This window comes from Rhinopithecus roxellana, chromosome 5, assembly GCF_007565055.1.
Source record: "Rhinopithecus roxellana isolate Shanxi Qingling chromosome 5, ASM756505v1, whole genome shotgun sequence".
NCBI classification, from domain to species: domain Eukaryota; kingdom Metazoa; phylum Chordata; class Mammalia; order Primates; family Cercopithecidae; genus Rhinopithecus; species Rhinopithecus roxellana.
In genome coordinates this window covers 92,647,562-92,667,221 of record NC_044553.1, presented here as the reverse complement: position 1 = coordinate 92,667,221, position 19,660 = coordinate 92,647,562, and the positions used below count along the sequence as shown (strand labels likewise).

General features: G+C 38.2%; 1 protein-coding gene across 1 annotated transcript in view; it reads right to left on the bottom strand.

Annotated features, from left to right (window-relative positions):
- C5H14orf39 (chromosome 5 C14orf39 homolog) overlaps positions 1-8,232 on the bottom strand; it is a 540,151-nt gene extending 531,919 nt beyond the window's left edge. The window contains exons 1-5 of the mRNA XM_010363120.1: positions 8,068-8,232; positions 7,147-7,203; positions 6,998-7,054; positions 5,826-5,952; positions 212-301 (exon numbers count right to left, since the gene is read on the bottom strand). Of these exons, the coding sequence (XP_010361422.1) occupies positions 212-301; positions 5,826-5,952; positions 6,998-7,054; positions 7,147-7,195 (323 nt within the window). The 5' untranslated portion in view covers positions 7,196-7,203; positions 8,068-8,232. The remainder of the gene's footprint in view (positions 1-211; positions 302-5,825; positions 5,953-6,997; positions 7,055-7,146; positions 7,204-8,067) is intronic.
- Between the last annotated feature and the right edge of the window lie 11,428 nt (positions 8,233-19,660).

The window sequence follows — 19,660 nt, the reverse complement described above, 5'->3', positions numbered from 1 at the left end:
AAGGCCATATCTAAATATATCTAGGGTTAGAGAGAGCTTTACAACAAGTAGGTAGACCTTCCACTGCACCCAAGGAGTCCAAAATACTACATTTACTTAAAATCAAAAACTCCTTCATAGTACAAAATGTCTACATTTTTCAATTGACATTCTTACACACCATGTCCTAGTAATACAAACTTATAGAATTGATAAACTTTATGTATTATACTTGTCTTTTTCAGTAGTTTCTTGATAAACAGTAAATTGGTCCTGCATATAATCTTCATGTTTACGAAAAACATCACATGTTGGCTTCCAGCTATAGAAAAAAATATATTTGTAATTAGCAACACGGAATGATAAACAAATTGACAGAGATAATTAAAAAATGAACATAATCATTTGAAGAGAAATGAATCTTTCTCTTCCTGGAGAAAACAAGTTTACATCAAGAAAAGTATTTCCATCTCATATCACTCCCACTACCTCCATTTGTGGACTATTATACTCAAATATCAATATTCATGAATTTTTATATTAAACTTGTTTTTGAACCATTACTAGGGAAAGAGCAAATGTGACATGGCTGGATTGTGTATTGCTATGGCATTTCTATTATACACTTTATAACACTCCAATATCAGCCTTTCTCTCTCATCACATTTCTAAGATTTTGGCCAAAAATTCTTTTGGAGTAAGTATTCAAAGAACTAGAATAAGGGCTAAAGAGAGGTTTTTTTGTTCCTTTAACACTTAGAAAACAGGTGTCACATCATCCTGAGTTACAAAAAAAGACAAACAGAGCAAACGAATTACAAAATCAGACAATACAAATATAACAAATATTCATCTTATACATTTTTATTATGTAACTTGAAAGAATATTACCAATACAAAAATCTAAAATGAATATATAACATGGTGGCTTCCAGTCTAAGTATTCTTCAAATATTTCCCTTTTTTCTAACATTTTTTTCAGATTCAAAAAGTACACATGCCCAATTTGGAATCACAGAAAAGTATATGTAAGACAATAACTATTAATCATATTCTCAATATTGAATAATGACTATTATTATTGTTTTAATAAATTGTTTCCAAATGTTACTATAATTATACATTTTAACATCATTGAGATCTTATCCTGTTTTAATCACTTAGTAACAGAACTCGTACCTAAATATTTGTCTGAATTTCTGATCATTTCCTTAGAAAATATTCTCCAAAATGAAATTAGAAGGTCAAAAATTATACATACATATATTCTCACTATTTTAAAATATCATAAATACTCATGGTCATAAAGATAGCAACACTAGACACTGGAAACTAGTATGGGGGGGAGAGGTGAAAAACTATTGAGTACTACGCTCACTACCTGGGTGATGGGATCAGTCATACCCCAAACCTCAGCATCACACAATATACCTATCTGATAAACTTGCACATATGCCCCCAAGTCTAAAATAAAAATTGGAATTATTTTAAAATTCCATAAAACGACATGTTCATTGAGAAGGTATTCACTATAGGCCTTTTGATGTACATCCTTCTAGACTTTTTGTAATTATATATAAATACACAATTACTAAATTGGCTTAATATTATGAATACTGTTATTTAACCTGCTTTGACCAATTTGTAATTTTAAAACGCAAGTTGGAGACCTTGCTTTTTAAAAGACTTCCTTTACTGTTAACATCTTCCCGTGTCAACAAATATACACCTATATCACAATTTTATTGGCTGCCTAGCGTTCATTCATATGGATACACCAAAACTCATTTAACCAGTTCCCTAATGCTGAACATTAGAGTTGCTCCTAACATTTTCCTATCATTACAAAAAGACTGAAATAGAACTCAACTCAATAGAAAAAATAAATAAATAACCTGATATTTTAAATGGGCAAAGGATCTGAATAGACATTTCTCAAAGAAGAGATACAAATGGCCAACAGACATATGAAAAAATGTTCAATACCTCTAATCATCCAGGGAATTCAAATTAAAACCAAAAATAAGATATTACCTCACACCTGTTAGAATGGCTGTTATCAAAAAGATGAATAAGGCTGGGTGTGGTAGCCCACACCTGTAATCCCATTACTTTGGGAGGGTGAGGCAGGCAGATGACCTGAGGTCAGGAGTTCAAGACCAGCCTGGCCAACATAGTGAAACCCTGTCTCTACTAAAAATACAAAAATTAGCTGGGCATGGTCGTGCATGCCTGTAATCCCAGCTACTCAGGAGGCTGAGACAGAAGAATCGCTTGAACCCGGAAGGTGGAGGGTGGAGGTCGCAGTGAGCCGAGATTGTGCCATTGCACTCCTGCCTGGGTGACAAGAGTGAAACTCCATCTCAAAAAATAAAAAAGGTGAATAACAACAAGTTTTGGGGAGGATGTGGAGAAAAGGAAACTCTTGGACACTGTTGGTGGAAGTGTAAATTAGTACAGCTACTTCAGAAAATAGTATGGCAGGTCCTCAAAAAACTAAAAGTAGAATTACCATATGATCCAGCCATCCCACTTTTGAGTATGTGTCCAAAGGGAATGAAATCAGTACATCAAAGAGATATCTGCCCTCCCATGTTCATTTTAGCATTATTCATAATATCAAGATATGGAAACAACCTAAGTGTCCCACAAGAGATGGTGGATAATTAAAGTGTGGCATAGATACACAATAAAATACCATACAGCCTGAAAAAAAGTAGGAAATTCTGTCATTCAAGACAACATACATGGAACTAAAGGATGTTATGCTAAGTGAAATAAGCCAGGCAGGTAATGGCAAATACTGTATGACCTCATTTATATGTAGAATCTAAAAACGTCAATCTCATATACACAGAGAGTAGAAAGGTGGTTACCAGAGGTGGGGTTGAGGTAAAGAAAAAATGGGGAAAGGGAAAATGTTGATCAAAGAACACAAAGTTTAAGTTGGAGTGGAGGAAAAAAAATTAGTGATCTACTGCACTGTATAGTGACTACAGTTAAATAATATATATTTCAAAAGTGCTAGAAAAATAGCTTTTTAACATTCTCATCACAAAAAAATAAGTTGGTAAGGTGATGAATATCTTAATTAGCTTGATTCTTTCGACAATGTATACACAGATCAAAACATCACATTGTACCTCCTAAACATACATAATTTTCAATTAAAAATAAATTTTAAAAATGTTCTGTGTATAGAAAAAAAGACTGACATAAACATTTGGTTGTACATTACATCTTTGAGAGGATCTCTATTTCCTTATGAAAAATTCTCAGAAATTGAATCACTTAATCAAAAATTATGCTTGGGCCAGACGCGGTGGCTGACATGTATAATCCCAGCACTTTCGGGGGCTGAAGTGGGAGGATCACTCGAGTCCAGGAATTCGAGACCAGCCTGGGCAACATAGTGAAACTCCATCTCTATTTTTTTAAAAATCATGCTTATTTTTAAAGCTTTTAAAAATATATACCGGCATGTCATCTAAAAGATTCACACTACTGTACACTCCTACGGTGTATGAGAGTTGATATTTTTATTTATTGCCAGTGTTAGGTGTTTTTTTTTTTTAATCTCAGCAAAACTCAGAAGCAAAAACAATAGCATTTAATTATTGCTTTAATTTAGATTATTTCTATTAGTAAGATTGAGCATTTCTGCACATGTGTTAGACTTGTGTATTTTTTTCATTTTGGTATTTACCCGTTTACCTTCTTTGCTCATTTTTCTAATAGTACTTTTGCTTTTTTTATTATTTCTACAAGTATTTTATGTTTTTAAAGAATTCTTATTTGACACCTTTCCTAGCTTATCCTTTTGTCTTTCACATCATTATAGGCTATTTTTCTCTTTAATTTGTGTGCAGTCATATTTATCCATCATTTCCTATGTGGTTTCTGGTTTTGGTGACATACTTAGAAAGACCTTCCTCTCTCAAAGATTATATAGCACTTATATTTTTCTAGTACTTTCATAGATTCATATTTCACATTTAAATCTCGTTAAATAACCAGTATGCTGAAATCATGCACTAGAGGTATTCATGAATTTAGACATATTAGAATCAACAGATCCTACCGACTCTCCTCAGACCCAGCAGAAATTAAGCTTTTACAAAGTACGACATATTTAGTACACGGTAGATTATAAGGGGAAACTATTAGCACTTTTCCACAACCCAATGCAGCTAATTGAGGAAAACCACTGGTAAAATCTACTACAATAAAACCCAAATAAAAATAAAAGAAAATGGTCAAAAACATGTAAGTTTTGGCTGATCAGATTACCAAAATATTTAAACACAATTCCAATGTTGGGAAGAGTATGAGGAAATAGGAACTCTCCTACATTGTTTTTTAATAATTCATTTTCTATTTATAAAAGTAACAATCTTTACAATAAGTCAATCAATGTGTCACTGAATAAAATTTTGTTCTCATACATTGCTGGTGGGAGTGTAAATTGGTATAAACTTTTTGGAGAACAGTTTGGTATTATTCACCCAATGTTTAAAAGTGCATACTCTTTAGCAATTTCACTTCTAGGAGCCCATTCCATAGCATCAGATCTCTATATGTAGAAGTATATCTGTACATGACTGGAAATAACCTAAATTTCCATTAATAGGGGAATGGCTAAATAACAGGCTACATCAATACCATAAATACCATGGAGCTGGTAAAAAGAATGAAATATACATACAATTACATGCATAGTACAAATTGCATTATATATTGTTAAATGTTAAAAAGCAAGTTGCAGAATGAAGTGATTCCATTTTTGTAAAAAGGAAAGATAGCTATATAGACAGGTGTGTGTGTGTGTGTGTGTGTGTGCATGTGTGTGTGGTGTGTGTAATAATGATGTTAACTATTCAAAGTATAAAAGAATGTGAGTGATTACCTACGCAGGGGATGACAGAGTAGGGGATGGGAACTGCAAACAGGGAAAAACTATTCACACCATATATATGTATATTGCTTGAATCTTTGTATTAGGTATATATTACCTTTATAATTTCTTAAAACCAGTGGGAAAAAAGTAATGGGGGAAAAACCAAAAAGGCTTATTAAAATTTTGAAAAACAAAATATTTCAAAACAAATATGATCCTAAAGTACAATACTTATTACAATGTCCATATAAAAGTACAGAAAATTTATATTTGTAATAAGTCTTTGTTCTTTTTATGCCTTTGTTTCAAAATGTTTGTCTTCTACTAGAGTTAACTAGTAGAATCCAGAACCTGAAGCCATGTTGAAGTAATTCTTAACATATTAAATATGTTTATTTTGAAAAACTTTACGCTGTATCCCCTCACACAAAAATAAGATCTTGAAAATTCAAAATTGGAAATCATTTCAAATTTATCTAATAGGAATTTTATATACTGAGCTTATTCAAAAGTTTATAGTTAGATTAACTGGATCTGAATTAGTGAGATCTTATAGTTGTTTAGTTCTATTTCTCTTTTGATCCTCCTATAATCCCTTTACATAGTGGCATAACAAGGCACATTAAGACTTGATTCATTAGTTGACACGATGGACTTTGGGGACTCATCAGGAAAGGGTGGGAAGAGGGTGAGGGATAAAAGACTACAAATTGGGTTCAGGTGATGGGTGCACCAAAATCTCACAAATCACTACTAAAGAACTTACTCATGTAACAAAATGCCATCTGTTCCCCAAAAACCTATGGAAATAAAAAATTAAAAATGAAAAAAAAAAGACTTGATTCATTAGCTAATATAGAATACTACTTTGAAGCAAGTATCTTCAACTATAAGCTCAAAAACCCTGAATAAAAGAATGTAATGAAAATTGATTCTTTCAAATACTCACTTTCTACAGTTGTCTTTAATCTCCTCACTATGTTTACAGTAATGATCAATTTCCTCATCTGTTGTATTTATAGTTTCATGTATCCTACAAATAGTTACTTTGTTTTCCTTAATATCTTCACAGCATTCTAGAAAGAGGAAATATTTTCTTAACGCAGAAATCATAAATTCAAAATAAACAAATAGGGGGAAAAAATGGGTATGGCAGCTTACCTAAAAGGAAGAGAGCCAGAGAATGGAGAGGAAATGAGGCTTGAGATGGGTGGAACCGTATACTAAAATGCAGAGAACCAGGGCCAGGCCTGATCCTACAGCCAGAAGCTAAGAAGGATTTCAGTTGGGATTGAGAAATAAATGTCCCTTGTACCTCATCTTTAACATAAGAGGGCTAGATTCAGTGATATCTAAGGTCAATCGTATCTTAAGATGCTATGAATTCGTGCAAACATTTACTCATTAATGACACTAACACAAGCCTTCTGTTTCTGAAAAATGTGAAATTTCTATTCATCAACTCTATGTCAATTAATTATTAAACTCACTTATCTTTGTTACTAGTGACTAAATAAGATAAAATGGACATAATTTCTTGAAAAGATTAAAATAAATTCTTAATATGCTGTATTTTTTTGATTGCAGAAAAGATAACTAAACTCGACCTTTTCAGAACAATTAAGAAATTTAGAACTCTGTTTTTTATGGTTGTTCTGTCGGATCTTAAAATACTATACAGTATTTGTGTGGCCTGCCTTGCTATTTCTCTGATAACATTATTTTTCAGAATTATTATTCCTGAAAATGTGGCATCTATCAATTTTGATCCCTGATTTCTGGTGGTTTCTATAAAGATAAAAAAATTTCACTCAACTATTTGAAATAACTTGTTATTAGAGAAAAATAACATCTTTTCAACTGCACCTAAGGAGGGGTCATTTCTGCTTAAGACAAAATTCTTCACAAAATAATTAAATGCTGAATATAGAAGTTTATTATCAAACAACTATAGTTAAGTCACATCTATTTTGTCTAGGGTAAACAGTTTATTTGTCGCTAGAAAGAACTGACACAAAAGTTATAACGCCAACAATAAGTTGCCCTAAACAGGGCAATTGTATATTATGTGCCATAAGGAATTAAAAGACTAAAATATCTTGATCATGCAAAGCTACTTACTATTAATTCTTTGAATCATCTCTTCTTTAGTACTTATGTCTTGCTCATACTGGAAGACTAAAATAAACAACTCTCTTGTGACTTCAATTCATTGTTAAAATGCCAAAGGCTCATACAAAAAGCTACCTATTTTTTCACTTTATACCTACCAAATTCTAGCAAAAGTCTGTCCAAACTGACAAACAGGCTGTCATTCATCTTGGATACTATGTTAAATGAAAAAAAAAAAAATTATAAGGAAAGATTTTAAGTCATATGCAAAACAGGATATATTTGGTAACGACCTTTTCAATATAGCATTCTTCACAGGAACATGTGGGCGGAGCCAGAACTGGAAGGAGAGAGGCCCCCTGAGCCCATGGCGACTTTCCCAGTCCCTTCCTGGGCCAAGCCCAACGAGCGCTTCAGAAATCGTTGTTGAGTCGGCGCACGACTTGAAGCTTTGGGGATGGGGTGGGAGGCACCCACATAACCGCTTATGCGTGGGACTGCAACAAGCGTCCGGATCTTCCAGGATTCACGGACACCCAGATTTCTCCACAGGATATGCCCTTTAAAATAAACGTTCTGAATGTGTCCCTTGGTGGCGAGTGTACAACCACGTGTAGCAAAATTCTAACGAAAGCCCTTCCCCAATAGCCGGGTAAACCTAGAGAAACAGTGCGATTTCGCATTTACGAATTTACCAAGGAGAATCAGAAAAGTGGAGTTTTTCATAGGACTGCCAATTCGCATTACAGCATACGCCTGAGGCGGGGTTCATGTCTACCGTTCCCCTCAGAGTCCAGAAGCCACAGCCCGCGTGCTTCGCGGTGGGAGCTCGCCGGCCGACTCCCACCCTCACAGCCTCCCGTCCTGGCTTCCCCTCGCCCGAGGCCGCAACACCGCATCCCCCTACCCATCCCCGGCCGCGCCCACAGCCTCGGGCCGCACCGACCCGCGAGATAAGGCGACTCTGGTGGTTCTGAGGGGCAGGGCCAGCCAGCCCCCTCCCACCCACTCACATGCTCCCCCTCAAGAGTCGCCGGCCCAGGGAAAAACCGACACCCACAGCTCCCTTTCCCACGCACCTAAACAGCCCCTCTGGACCCGAACGCCCACACCCTCCCTCCCTGGGGTCCCAAACTCCACTCAGGATCTCGGGGCCCGGGGACGCCAGAGCTGATCCTGACTCCAAACGGCCAGAGTCTTGGCCTGGCCTCGCTCAGCCCCGCCCCCACGCCCCTGGTGCCAGCCCTAAGAGACCCCGCGGAGCACGCCGCGGGATCCGCAGATCGCGCTGAAGAGCAGCGAGATCGCGCTTGGGACGAGACCTGCGTGGCTGCAACGGCTCCTTCTTCGCGGGTGGAAGCGCGGAGGAAGCCCCGTAAAACCCCAGAAGTGGGTGCTGAAGTCAGGGGATCCTCAAAGAAGTAGGGACCTGTCAGGGACTCTCCTGTTTTCTTGAAGACAAGTGTTTTTTAAAGCCTATTTATTCCTCTTGTAACAAATTTTTAAAAATATTTTGGAGTACAGAAATAAAATTGATATTAACTTTAACAAGACAGTAAAAAATACTCGATTCAGTAATCAAAATTCAATTCTGAATTCAGCATTTTTCAAAACATCTTAAGCAAGCACAATTCAAATACATATTAGTTGAATGGACGTTTTGAGACTGACTTATTTGCTCAGTTTCAAATAAAGCACATTTTCTGTCCAAAATGCTGTCTTTAGGTAATTTATGCTCTTAGGTTTTGTCTGCCTATCCAACGTGAAATAAAGAGTGTAAACAAAATCATTTAAGCAGTTCAGTCCTCCAAAGTGCCTCAATCCATTGTATATTTCTGGTAGAAATGTTTTTAACCCTAAATGATCTCAATAATTGTCTCAAGTCACCAAAACCTAAGCTATTTCACAGAATATTTAAGTGAAAAAGAAGGTTTCAGAAGTTTTTCTTGCTTAATTGCCTCAGATCAGATATGCATAACCAGTTTTATTATAGTGTGCTGTCATATTGCTCACTAGTTGGTATTAATACACACCAAAACTAACATGCGTTTTGATAATGTAAGAATTTAGCAGATTTATTCTTTTGTGTGTGAAAAATCTTTTTACTTCGTTTTTCCAGGTTTACTGAGGCATATTGACAAATAAAAATTGTATTTACCAAGTACATGATATTTGGACGTATGCATACATTGTGAAATGATTACCATGATCAAGTTAATTTGTATAACACATCCATCACCTCATATAATCATTTTTGGGTGTGTGTGGTGAGAATCTTTAAGATTACTCTCTTAGCAAATTTCAAGAACACAATACAGTATTATTAACTAGTCACCATGCTGTACATTAGATCTCCAGAACTTATTCAGTCTGCATAACTGAAACTTTGTACCCTTTGACCACCATATTTCCTCATTCCCACCTCCTCCCTCCCCCAGCCACTGGCAACCACTATTCTACTCTCTGCTTCCATGGGCTCAGCTTTTTCAGATTCCACATACAAGTGAAGTCATACAGTATTTGTCTTTCCGTGCCTGACTTACTTCACTTAGCATAATGTCCCACAGGTTCAACCACCACCCACGTGGTCACAAATGACAGGATTTCCTTCTCTGTTAAAGCTGAATAAAATTCCGTGTGTGTGTGTGTGTGTGTGTGTGTGTGTGTGTGTGTGTGTGTGTGTTTATCCATTCATTGACAAGTGAATGGATAGGTTGAGTACATATCTTGGCTATTGTGAATAATGTTGCAGTGAACATGAGAGCACAGACATCTGTTCCACAAAGTGATTTGATATCCTTTGGATATATATTCAAAAGTGGGATTGCTGGATCTTATGGTAGTTCTATTTTAAAATTTTGAGAAGCCTCTACACTGTTTCCATAATGGCAGTACCAGTTTGCATTCCTGCCAAGAGTGTACAACTTTTCCTTTTTTCCATATCCTTGTCAACACTTGTTGCCTTTTTTATCATAGTCATTCTAACAGGTGTGAGGTATCCTATTGTGATTTTGATTTGCATTTCCCTGTGATTATTGATGTTGAGCATTTCTTTATACATCCGTTGGCCATTTGCACATCTTCTTTTGAGCAATGTCTATTCAGGTCCTTTGCCCATTTTTAATCAGATTGTTTGTTTTCTTGCTTAGTTGAGTTCCTTATTTAGATATTAACCCAAATTTACTCTTATTACATTTGTTTATATTTATTAACTACTACTTTTTAGGAAAACACAAGAAAGCAAATACAAAGTGCAAAGCTATTTTGTCTTGCTGGCACTACACTGCTATGACTGTCAAGAAAATTTAGTAGGTAAAAAGTTAGTCCACTTCAATTTAACACTAGATTTTCTTATGAAAATTTGTAGAAATCTAGAAATACCACCTTACTGAGATCTGAAAATCAATTTATTTGCATTTAAATTCACATCTATACATATCCTAATTACCCTCATAAAAGTATACCTAAGTTCTACCAACACCACTGCCATCTGTCTTATTCCATTCCAAAATTTTCTTCTGGAAAAGCAATGAAGATGCTCCATCTACTGGAGAGTTTTAAATAAATTTTATATCCCCCTCTCCCTCTCCCTATTCCCTCTCACTCCAATGAATTATAGTGCTCCATTTGAAAAATTATAGAACTTTGACTCAGATAAACATTTATCTTAACAAATCATTTTCTGGGAAAGTACTCCCATAAGATAAAATTTTCCTTATCTACTATTGACACCTTTGCCTCTTGATCCATAATCAAGAATCTGAAGAAATCCATTACTTAAACCCACTGCTCATTCTAATTGCACTGTATTCCTTTTCTTCCTTCTATTGCTTAATTTGTCTAATAGGAAGCATGTGTCTCCTACCTACAATTCCTCTCCACTCATTTCCTAATTGACCTTTTCAATTCAACTACTATCTTCATCACATTTAACTACTTTCTCAGGTAATCAAGACAACATTTTAATTCCAAATCTTATGGTCTTTTCTCAGTCTTATCCTCCTGCCTTCCCTTTTTTCTAACTCTCTTCTATATTTGGTTCCATTAAAACTCTCTGCAGTGCTGACTTCCAAGACACTACTCTCTTCTAGTTCTCCCACCTCTCCTATCTGCCCCTCAGATTTCATCTTCTACTTCTTTCCCCTCACCATCACTATGGACTCTTACCAAGATTTTTTTCCTTAACTCTACCCTTCTCTTTTTGGGGGGTCACGCATCCATAATAGCTTCAATTATCACACCTGTGCTTATACTTCCAGTCCTATCCTATTATCAGGGAGTTATCCAAATATTTATCTTTATACGCTTTCCATCAATTTTGATTTAACCTGATCTAAATCCAAAGTCATCTCCCGTAAATAGTCATTCACAAAGTCTTGCTGATTTTTTCTTTGATATATTCTTTGTATGCATCCAGTCAACTCTATAAACAATCTTTGCAGTCAGGCAGATACAGATTTAACTTCTGGATCTGTTATTTGTTAAGTCAAAACTCTGGGCAAGTTTCTAACCCAAGCTTTCGTTTCCTCACATATAAAGTGGAAACTGTAATAACTCCAACATCATAGGATAGCTATGAAAATTAAATAAAATAATTTCTATAAAGCCCCTAATATAATGCCCAGCACATAGTATATAGAAAATATAGAAGACATCAGAATGAAACTTCTTCAAATTCTAGCTATCTAACATATGATCCTACTTAAATCTTCGTTATTCTATCCTCCTTCTGTTGTTACAATAGGGGAGCTAGCTCTCCTCTTATCTAAAGACAATTCCTCCACCTGTACTTGAGTACCATCTCCTCTTGCCTCCTCAGAAGTGTTAAAATATCAATTATGCCTTTTCTCTCATGTGTATTCAATCTCTCCCATTTAATTGGATCCCTGTCATCAGCTTTAAACATGGCCAACTCTATACCAGAAAAATGAGAGAGAATCTTCCCTAACATTAAAGGTTTTATGAATCAATTCATATTTCTCTCGCAGCCAACCTGCTTTCTAAACAGTTGTCTAAGCGTGCAGTTTCCCTCCTAACTCCTTTCTTACTCCAATCTGCCTTCCAATGCCATTATGCCATAAAATTTGTTCTACGATGACAATGACCTCATGACACTAAATCCAATGAACATGTTTCAGTCCTTACCTGACCTGACCTCTGCAGCGTTCAATGGTATTTATCACTTTTCCTTCTTAAAACACCGCAGTAGCTACATTATTTTTCTCCCATCTCTCATAATTTTCTCTATCTTCTCTTTCAGCCTCCTCTCCTTCCACTCAGCCATTAAATGTAAATCTCAGGCTCAGTCCTAGGCCTTTTTTCATCTGTGGTCCATGTGCATGGTTTCTAATGCAACCACTATACAGGTGACTTACAATGTGTATCTCTAGCCCAGGCCTCTAGTGTCAATCCAAACCAGTAATTACAAACAACAGAAATTAATTCTGGCTGATTTAAGCAAAGGTAAAATTTGTGTGAAGAATACTGCGATCAGGCATGGTGGCTAATGCCTGTAATCCCGGGACTTTGGAAGGTCACGGCACAAGGACTGCTTGAGCCCAGGAGTTCAAGACCAGCCTGGGAAACACAGAGAAACACCATCTCTATAAATAAATAAATAAATAAATAAATAAATAAATAAATAGGTGCACACCAAGTTCTAGCTACTTGGGAGGCTGGGGCGGGAAGATCACTTGAGCCCAGGAATTCAAGGCTGTGATGAGCTATGATCACACCACTGCACTCCAGCTTAGGCAGCAGAATAAGATTCTGCCTCTAAAAAATAATAATAAAGTAAAAAATTTTTAAAATGATGCTGTGTAACACAATACTCCCCAGAACAGCTAGAGAACCAGACTCATATGCTATATAGCATGAAGCAATAACCAAACTCTTACCACAGATTTGGTAGCCAAGACACCATCACTACAACCAAGCACTGAGGGCTGCAGCTCACACCACTATCATGAGCACTACCGCAACTGCCCTACAAACACTACCTTACTTTAACTGTCACCTGTTAACAGATAGGATTCTTTCTAGGGCACACTTGTTGGTGTAACTCATTCCAATTCAAAATCTTGGGTAGATATATTTCATTAAAGAAGCCTATGACACACAAATCACTTCTTCCTCCCAGACTGTTAGAGTAAAATATTGTCCAGACATAAGAACTGGATATAAATGCTGGGCAGTCAAAAAGAATAGCAACTGTTCATGACACCTATCCTCTGAGTTCCAGACCCACGTATCTAATTGCCAACATGATAAGCTATCTTAGTCCATCCTGCACTATAACAAAACACCACTAACTAGGTAATTCATAAATAATAGAAATTTATTGCTCACAGTTTTTGAGGTCAGTAAGTCCAACACTGAGGCACTGGCAGATTCAGTGTCTGGTAAGGGTGCACTCTTTGCTTCCAAAATGGTGTCTTGTTGCTGTCCTCCAGAGAGGACAAATGCTATGTCCCAACATGGTGAAGAGGACAAAGTCATTCCCTCAAGCCCTTTTATAGACACTAATACTAAGCCCTCATCACGCCTCTTAATACTATTGCATTAGGGATTAAGTTTCAACATGAATTGTGGAGGGACACAAACATTCAAACCATAGCACAAGCTCAAACACAGCTCATGTATTTCCCCCACTAATGCTGACCTCCTTCATCCTTTTCATTAATGAGACCAGAATCTATTCGTGCGTACCAGAAACCTACACCTTGACAACCTTCCTCTCCTATCATCCCCCATATCAAATCCATCATAAATCCTACCAATTTTTCCTCTTAAATATCTTCCAAAGATAAAGATATTTCCTCTTAAATATCTTCCATCCATTTTTCTCTATTTCAACTGCCACCATCTAAGTCCATTCTCTCACCTGGATTATTGTACTAGCTTCCAAACTGGTTTTGCCACATATCCACTCTAGCCCTCTTGCCCATTCTCTGTCCATCCTGTGACAGAACAATTCTTAAATGTAAATATTCTCTCTCTCTTTCTCTCTCTCTCTCTCTCTCTCTCTCTCTCTCTCTCTCTCACACACACACACACACACACACACACACACACACCCCTATGTTAAAGCACATCAATGACTTCCTATCATTCTAAGAATAAGGACAAAATACTTTTTTATTGGAAAAATTCAAAATTTATTTTTCAACAGACAGCATCAGCAGGTACCTGTGTTGAAACTACAGGTGTTTCTCTACAGATCATGTATTCATAGGCACTACTAGCTCAACAGTGAGAAAGCCACTTGGGTGTTTTCTGCAACAATACCCACTTCACAGTGTGAACGGGTACTATTATTGTGTTCTCTTAAAATTCCAGAAGGAAACGCACAACTTGGCAAAACTTAAATTTTTTTTTTTGATCCTAAGTCAGGTGCAATAACTAAGAGACAAAACTTGGAGTAACATTCTGGCCTTCTCTTCCACAGGAAGAGAAAAGACTTCTCCACCCTAAAGTTATGGTCTTTTTCTCTCCTTCCTTGTTAACCATTAGAGCATTGTTTCATCATTTGCTCAATATTAACACATGTACAAAAGTGAATTTTTAGAGAAGAAATAAAAATATCTTGAATATCCAGCTGTTCCCACCAATACATCAATCCTTAGGGATTGGGAATCCTTCAGCAGTCATAAAGTAAGAAAATAGAGACTATGGCTACAAAAATAATTTTAAAAAATGAATTATGGACCCAGCGCAGTGTCTCATGCCTGTAATCCCCACACTTTGGGAGGCCAACACAAGCAGATCGCTTGAGTTTAAGACCAGCCTGGGCAACATGGCGAAACCTTGTCTCTAACAAAATAATAATAATAATAATAAATTAGCTGGGTGTGGTGGTATGTGCCTATAGTCCCAGCTACTCAAGAGGCTGAGGCAGGAGGATGGCTTGAACCTGGGAGGCGGAAGTTGCAGTGAACCAAGATTGCACCACTGCACTCCAGCCTGGGTGACAGAGTAAGACCCTATCACAAAAATAAAAATAAAAAATAAATGAAGTAGATAAATGAAAGCTTTCACAGCCAGGACTTGCCTGTTCTAACTTTGCAGTCTCCATGAAATACTTAGGAAAAAAATCTTCATAATTACATGGCATCAGTCTCACTAACGAATTTTTTTTTAATTAGTACATGAACCTGTGATAGAAAACATGCCTTTCCATGAGTTTCAAGTCTAGAATAAAAATCCAGATTTTCAATAGAGTAGGCATTGGCAAATTGAATTACGTCACCTAATATTCCCCACTCAGGTGCCCACCTCTTCTAGCGTTCAGGAAGATGAAGACATCTGGGAAGTGTGGGAAGGGCATTGGCACACTTGGGGCTTCGAATGAACCGTACTTAAATAAGCAGCAACACACACATTGACTCCCTAAGGACTAAAGTAAGCCCATATGAGGGTATCCTACTTAAGGTTCTAGGGTTGAAGAAACTTTGTAATTCTACAACCTTAGTATTTTGGAGTTTTTTTGAGGTACACTCAAAACAAAACAAACAAAACAAAACAAAAGATAGGTACATGGTTACATGGCATATAAAACAGGTCCCTAAATATATGACAGATCTTGTCCACTTACCCAAATACAGTTACCTTGTAAGTATACAGTACCCCTTCCCCCGGTTAGGCTAAGCAGTTATGTTTTCCACTTGGTTCAATAAGCTCCAACTGTTCTACCTTAAAATAGGTGACAGACTTTGGAAACAGTCACTCTAGGGGTGCGAAGTTTCTATGTGTACTTTGTCACAAGTGACAAAGCTACTTTCAAGGCCCACTTCTTCCAAAATTTAAAAAAAAATTCTAGTCTGTATTTGTGTTGTTATAAATTTTTTTTATTTTTCATTTTTTGTTTTTATTTTTTGCAAAGCAGCATAGCAACAATTGTGATTGCAGGACTGCCTGAGGTTGCAGACACAACTGGAAACATCATTTGCATATCAGTAAGAAAAAGGAAAACAGGAAATGGAGATGTTTCTTAAGAAAATGAAAAAAAAGAAAGAAAGCATAGATTCTAGAGATTTCACCAGCTGCATTCCTCCTTCTATGCAGGTTCCCATTTTGTTTAGTTGACCACAGTCTTGTTTTCTTCCAAGAAGTGAGGGAAACTGGTGTTTAGGAACACTGTTAGTAGCTCCTGGTTTTTCCACATTAGCACTGATACCTGATTGGGAGCGATCCATCTTAGGGATAGTACATCATTCACAATGAAAAGAGGGACGCTGGAAGGGTGTCAACACTGGCGCTGTAGACCACAGAGATCTCATTGTTCTTCGTGGCAAGGCCACCATTGAGCATGCTGATGTACTAGTTCCACATGACAGGGTCCACATTCATCAAACGGGCCAGAATTTCCTTGGGAAACATTTCTGAGACTCTTTCCATTCATATCTAGCATCCACGGTGAAAAAAAACAGCATCCATGGTGTTCTTGATAGCCAGCTTCTTTCCATGGCATGTCTAGTTATTGTTTACCTTGTGCATCATATAGTGGACCTTCAAGTTGCCTTTGGTGGCGAAAGTTTGTCTATATATGTCGCACACAAAAGGTCTCTCTCCAGTGTGAGCTCATTAATCTGAAGGCACTAGCAGACAAGAAATTCTTCCCACAACACGTGCAGCTGTATTGCCTGGCCTGTCTGCATGATTGAGCTGCTAAAAAGGTGTCAGCCCAAGAACATGGCCAAGGGTCTGATAAATATGCTAGAAACTTCAACTCTGACATAGGTTGGATGTGCTTGTATAAATATTAATGGGAGACTGCTCCAACCTTCCATCTCAGTACAGCTATTGTCAGAGCTCTCAGCTTTGCCCTGGCATTGGGAGACTCTGATGTGATAGTTTCTGCTTGGCTATTGGCTGGGTAGAGTGCCTGGAAGGCCATGGTTTCCATGGCATCTGGACTTTGGCTCTCCATTGGACCATTTTTTCAGCTGCTCTACCACTGCAGGCTAAAATAGGCAGAACCCACATCTAGGGAAGCCATCATGTAGTTAGAGTAAGTGATGCCAAGTGGATTCTAGGGGGAGGTGCAAGGACCTTCAAGGAGCTACTGGGAGCATCTTGGCAGTTGACTTTGTCTACATCAGCTTTCTACAACATCATCATAACATATGGCACTTACATTGCCATTCTCACTGGCCATCATTGGCTCAAGACCAGTAAAATCACCAAGATTCTCCAGCATGTTAGTATGTTGGTACAACATGACCGCACTGGTAAATTTCTTTTGACTGATGAGGCACAACTTTATAGATGTGTTGGACTGGTGAACCCCAAGATGTATCTTCAAGTTGCCTTTGGTAGAAAAAGCTTGGCCATAGATCTTACATTGGAACAGTCTTTCCCAAGTGTGGGCATGGTAATGCATTTTGAGGGATTTATAGCAGCTTAAGATTCAGTGGTAAATGAGACATTCATTGGGGTTGGTGGTGGATTTGTCAATGTTCTCCATCAGTTGCTACAATTTCTGGGTCTCTCACCCTGGCTCATGGGTTTCACTCCCTTGGAGGCCACCAATCCTTGGGGAATTATAGTTTGGTCCCACCCCAGGTTGCGTGAGTCCACCCTTACATTCTGAAGAAGATCTGAGTTGCAGGTCATCAAGCAAACAGGTCACTGATGAGGTCCTTGAGCTCAGTACCCGATGGGAGATTTTGGGGTACACCTATGGAGGGCATCCCTGCTACAAAAACAAGTTTGCTACCTAAAGAGAGACTCAATTCATCTATGGGGACAGGTACAGAGAGTGCGTGGGAATGCCATTGCCTGCTCCCATTTTGTCCTGGAACTTGAAACAGCTGAAGGTTTGCCTTTACCTGGAAATATCTATGAAAGCACATGTTGGGTTATCCTTGGTGGTGAAGCCATGACCACAGACAGAGAACATGAAAGGTCTCTCTCCAGCGTGGGAGCAGAGTTGTATCTATAAGGAGCTATCAGTCCCTTAAAACTTGCTATGATAATTAACCTTGTGCTTGTAGACAATGGTTTTGTCCTTGGCTTTGACATCCACCTTGAGGTGTTCCATGGCTTCCTTTTCCCTTTCTTGGGTAGGTCTAGCACTACAGTGTAGAATATAGAAAGAACTCTGGAAGAGCACAGAGTCCAGGGTGTGAGGTAGCAAAGTATTCAGGAGGCAAGACATGACATTCGGGAGCACATGTGTCCCACTTCATGATGAAGGGTATCAGTCCTGGGGACAAAGAGCTAGTTGTGAAAGGGATGTTGGCATGAGGTAGCTTGGCTTGTTTCAAGACATCCACTGGAAGACAGACCTTGGCTTCCAGTGTTCTGGCTGAGCAAAGCCACAGCTGCAGAAACCTGCTGGAACATGTGGCTGCCCAAGGTCTATAGAGTATCACACCCCTACCCCCATGTGAGTGCAGGAGACTCACATGTTCACCTGAATTCAGATCTGCTGGATAAGCTGGATCTGCTGCAACTGCTGCAGAAACAGGATCTGCTCAAGGACCCGCTGGATACTGTTGGTGCCAGGCACAGAAGCTGATTCATCATACCTTGTTGCCCCATAGTACCTGAAGAGTCACATTTGTGTTGGCCACTTTCCCTTTGGGTAAATAGCTTATGTTCTGGGGTGCGGGTGGCAGGGCAGTGTCTGTCTCTAAGTACATGACAGACTCTGCACCCAGCTTCTCCTTTGTGTCCCCTTAGCTGCCACCATTCTCCCTATGCCCATTCTTACTGCTTGGACTGGGTGGCTGGTGGCTCAGTACAGCTCCAAAGAAGTCTTCTCAAGGCACTGGCCTGTCACTGTCATACATGATGAAGACAGGTGGATTTTTTTGTACGATTTTTCTTATGTTCCAAGAACTGAGAGACTAAAGAACTTTGCACAGCATCTCTCAGTTGTTAGTCTCTTCCCAGTGAAGCTGCTTTACTGCTGCTTCATTCTCATTCGATTTATCACCATTTCTGAGGTGGGTCATTGGAGCACCTGGCTCCCCTGCCACTGGCGCGATCAGGTTGCATCTGCAAACTCCGAGTCAGCTCTGCAATGACTGCTCACCTTGGTCCTTCTCCAAGGTGATGTGCTGTGGTTTCACCTGCTTGTTCAACAACATGATGAGAGCACTGGGTGCTGGGGGGAGCTGCAGTTATTTGGCCTCCAGCTCAAGTTACTGGAGTTGGGAAAGTTAGCCCCCTTAAGCTGGAAAGCACATGTCCTAGTCAAGAACAAAATTCTTATCATGGCCTACAGGGACTTTTATGGTACTGTCCCTACCTATCTTTCCATCTTCATATTATACTAACCCTACTTTCCTCTGCAATCCATCTTTATGAACTTCTTTCAGTTCTTAATATGCTCTTTCCATCACGGGGATATTGTACTTGCTGGCTCCTCAGCCTGAAATGTTCTATCCTTCTTTATTTAATAACCTGTTACTCATTCTTCAACTTTAAACGGTCTCAGCAATGTGTGTTATAAACTCTCATAGTTCATGCACTTGTCCTTCATAGCAATTAGCACAGTTTTAATTCTCTATTATTTGTGTAATTATTGTATAAATACCTATCTCATCCACTATACTGTAGTCTCCATGAGTACAGGCCCAGTTCCACACACACACACACACACACACACACACACACACACACACACCTTGGCACTCAAAACAAATAGGCTATAGCAACAGTTTG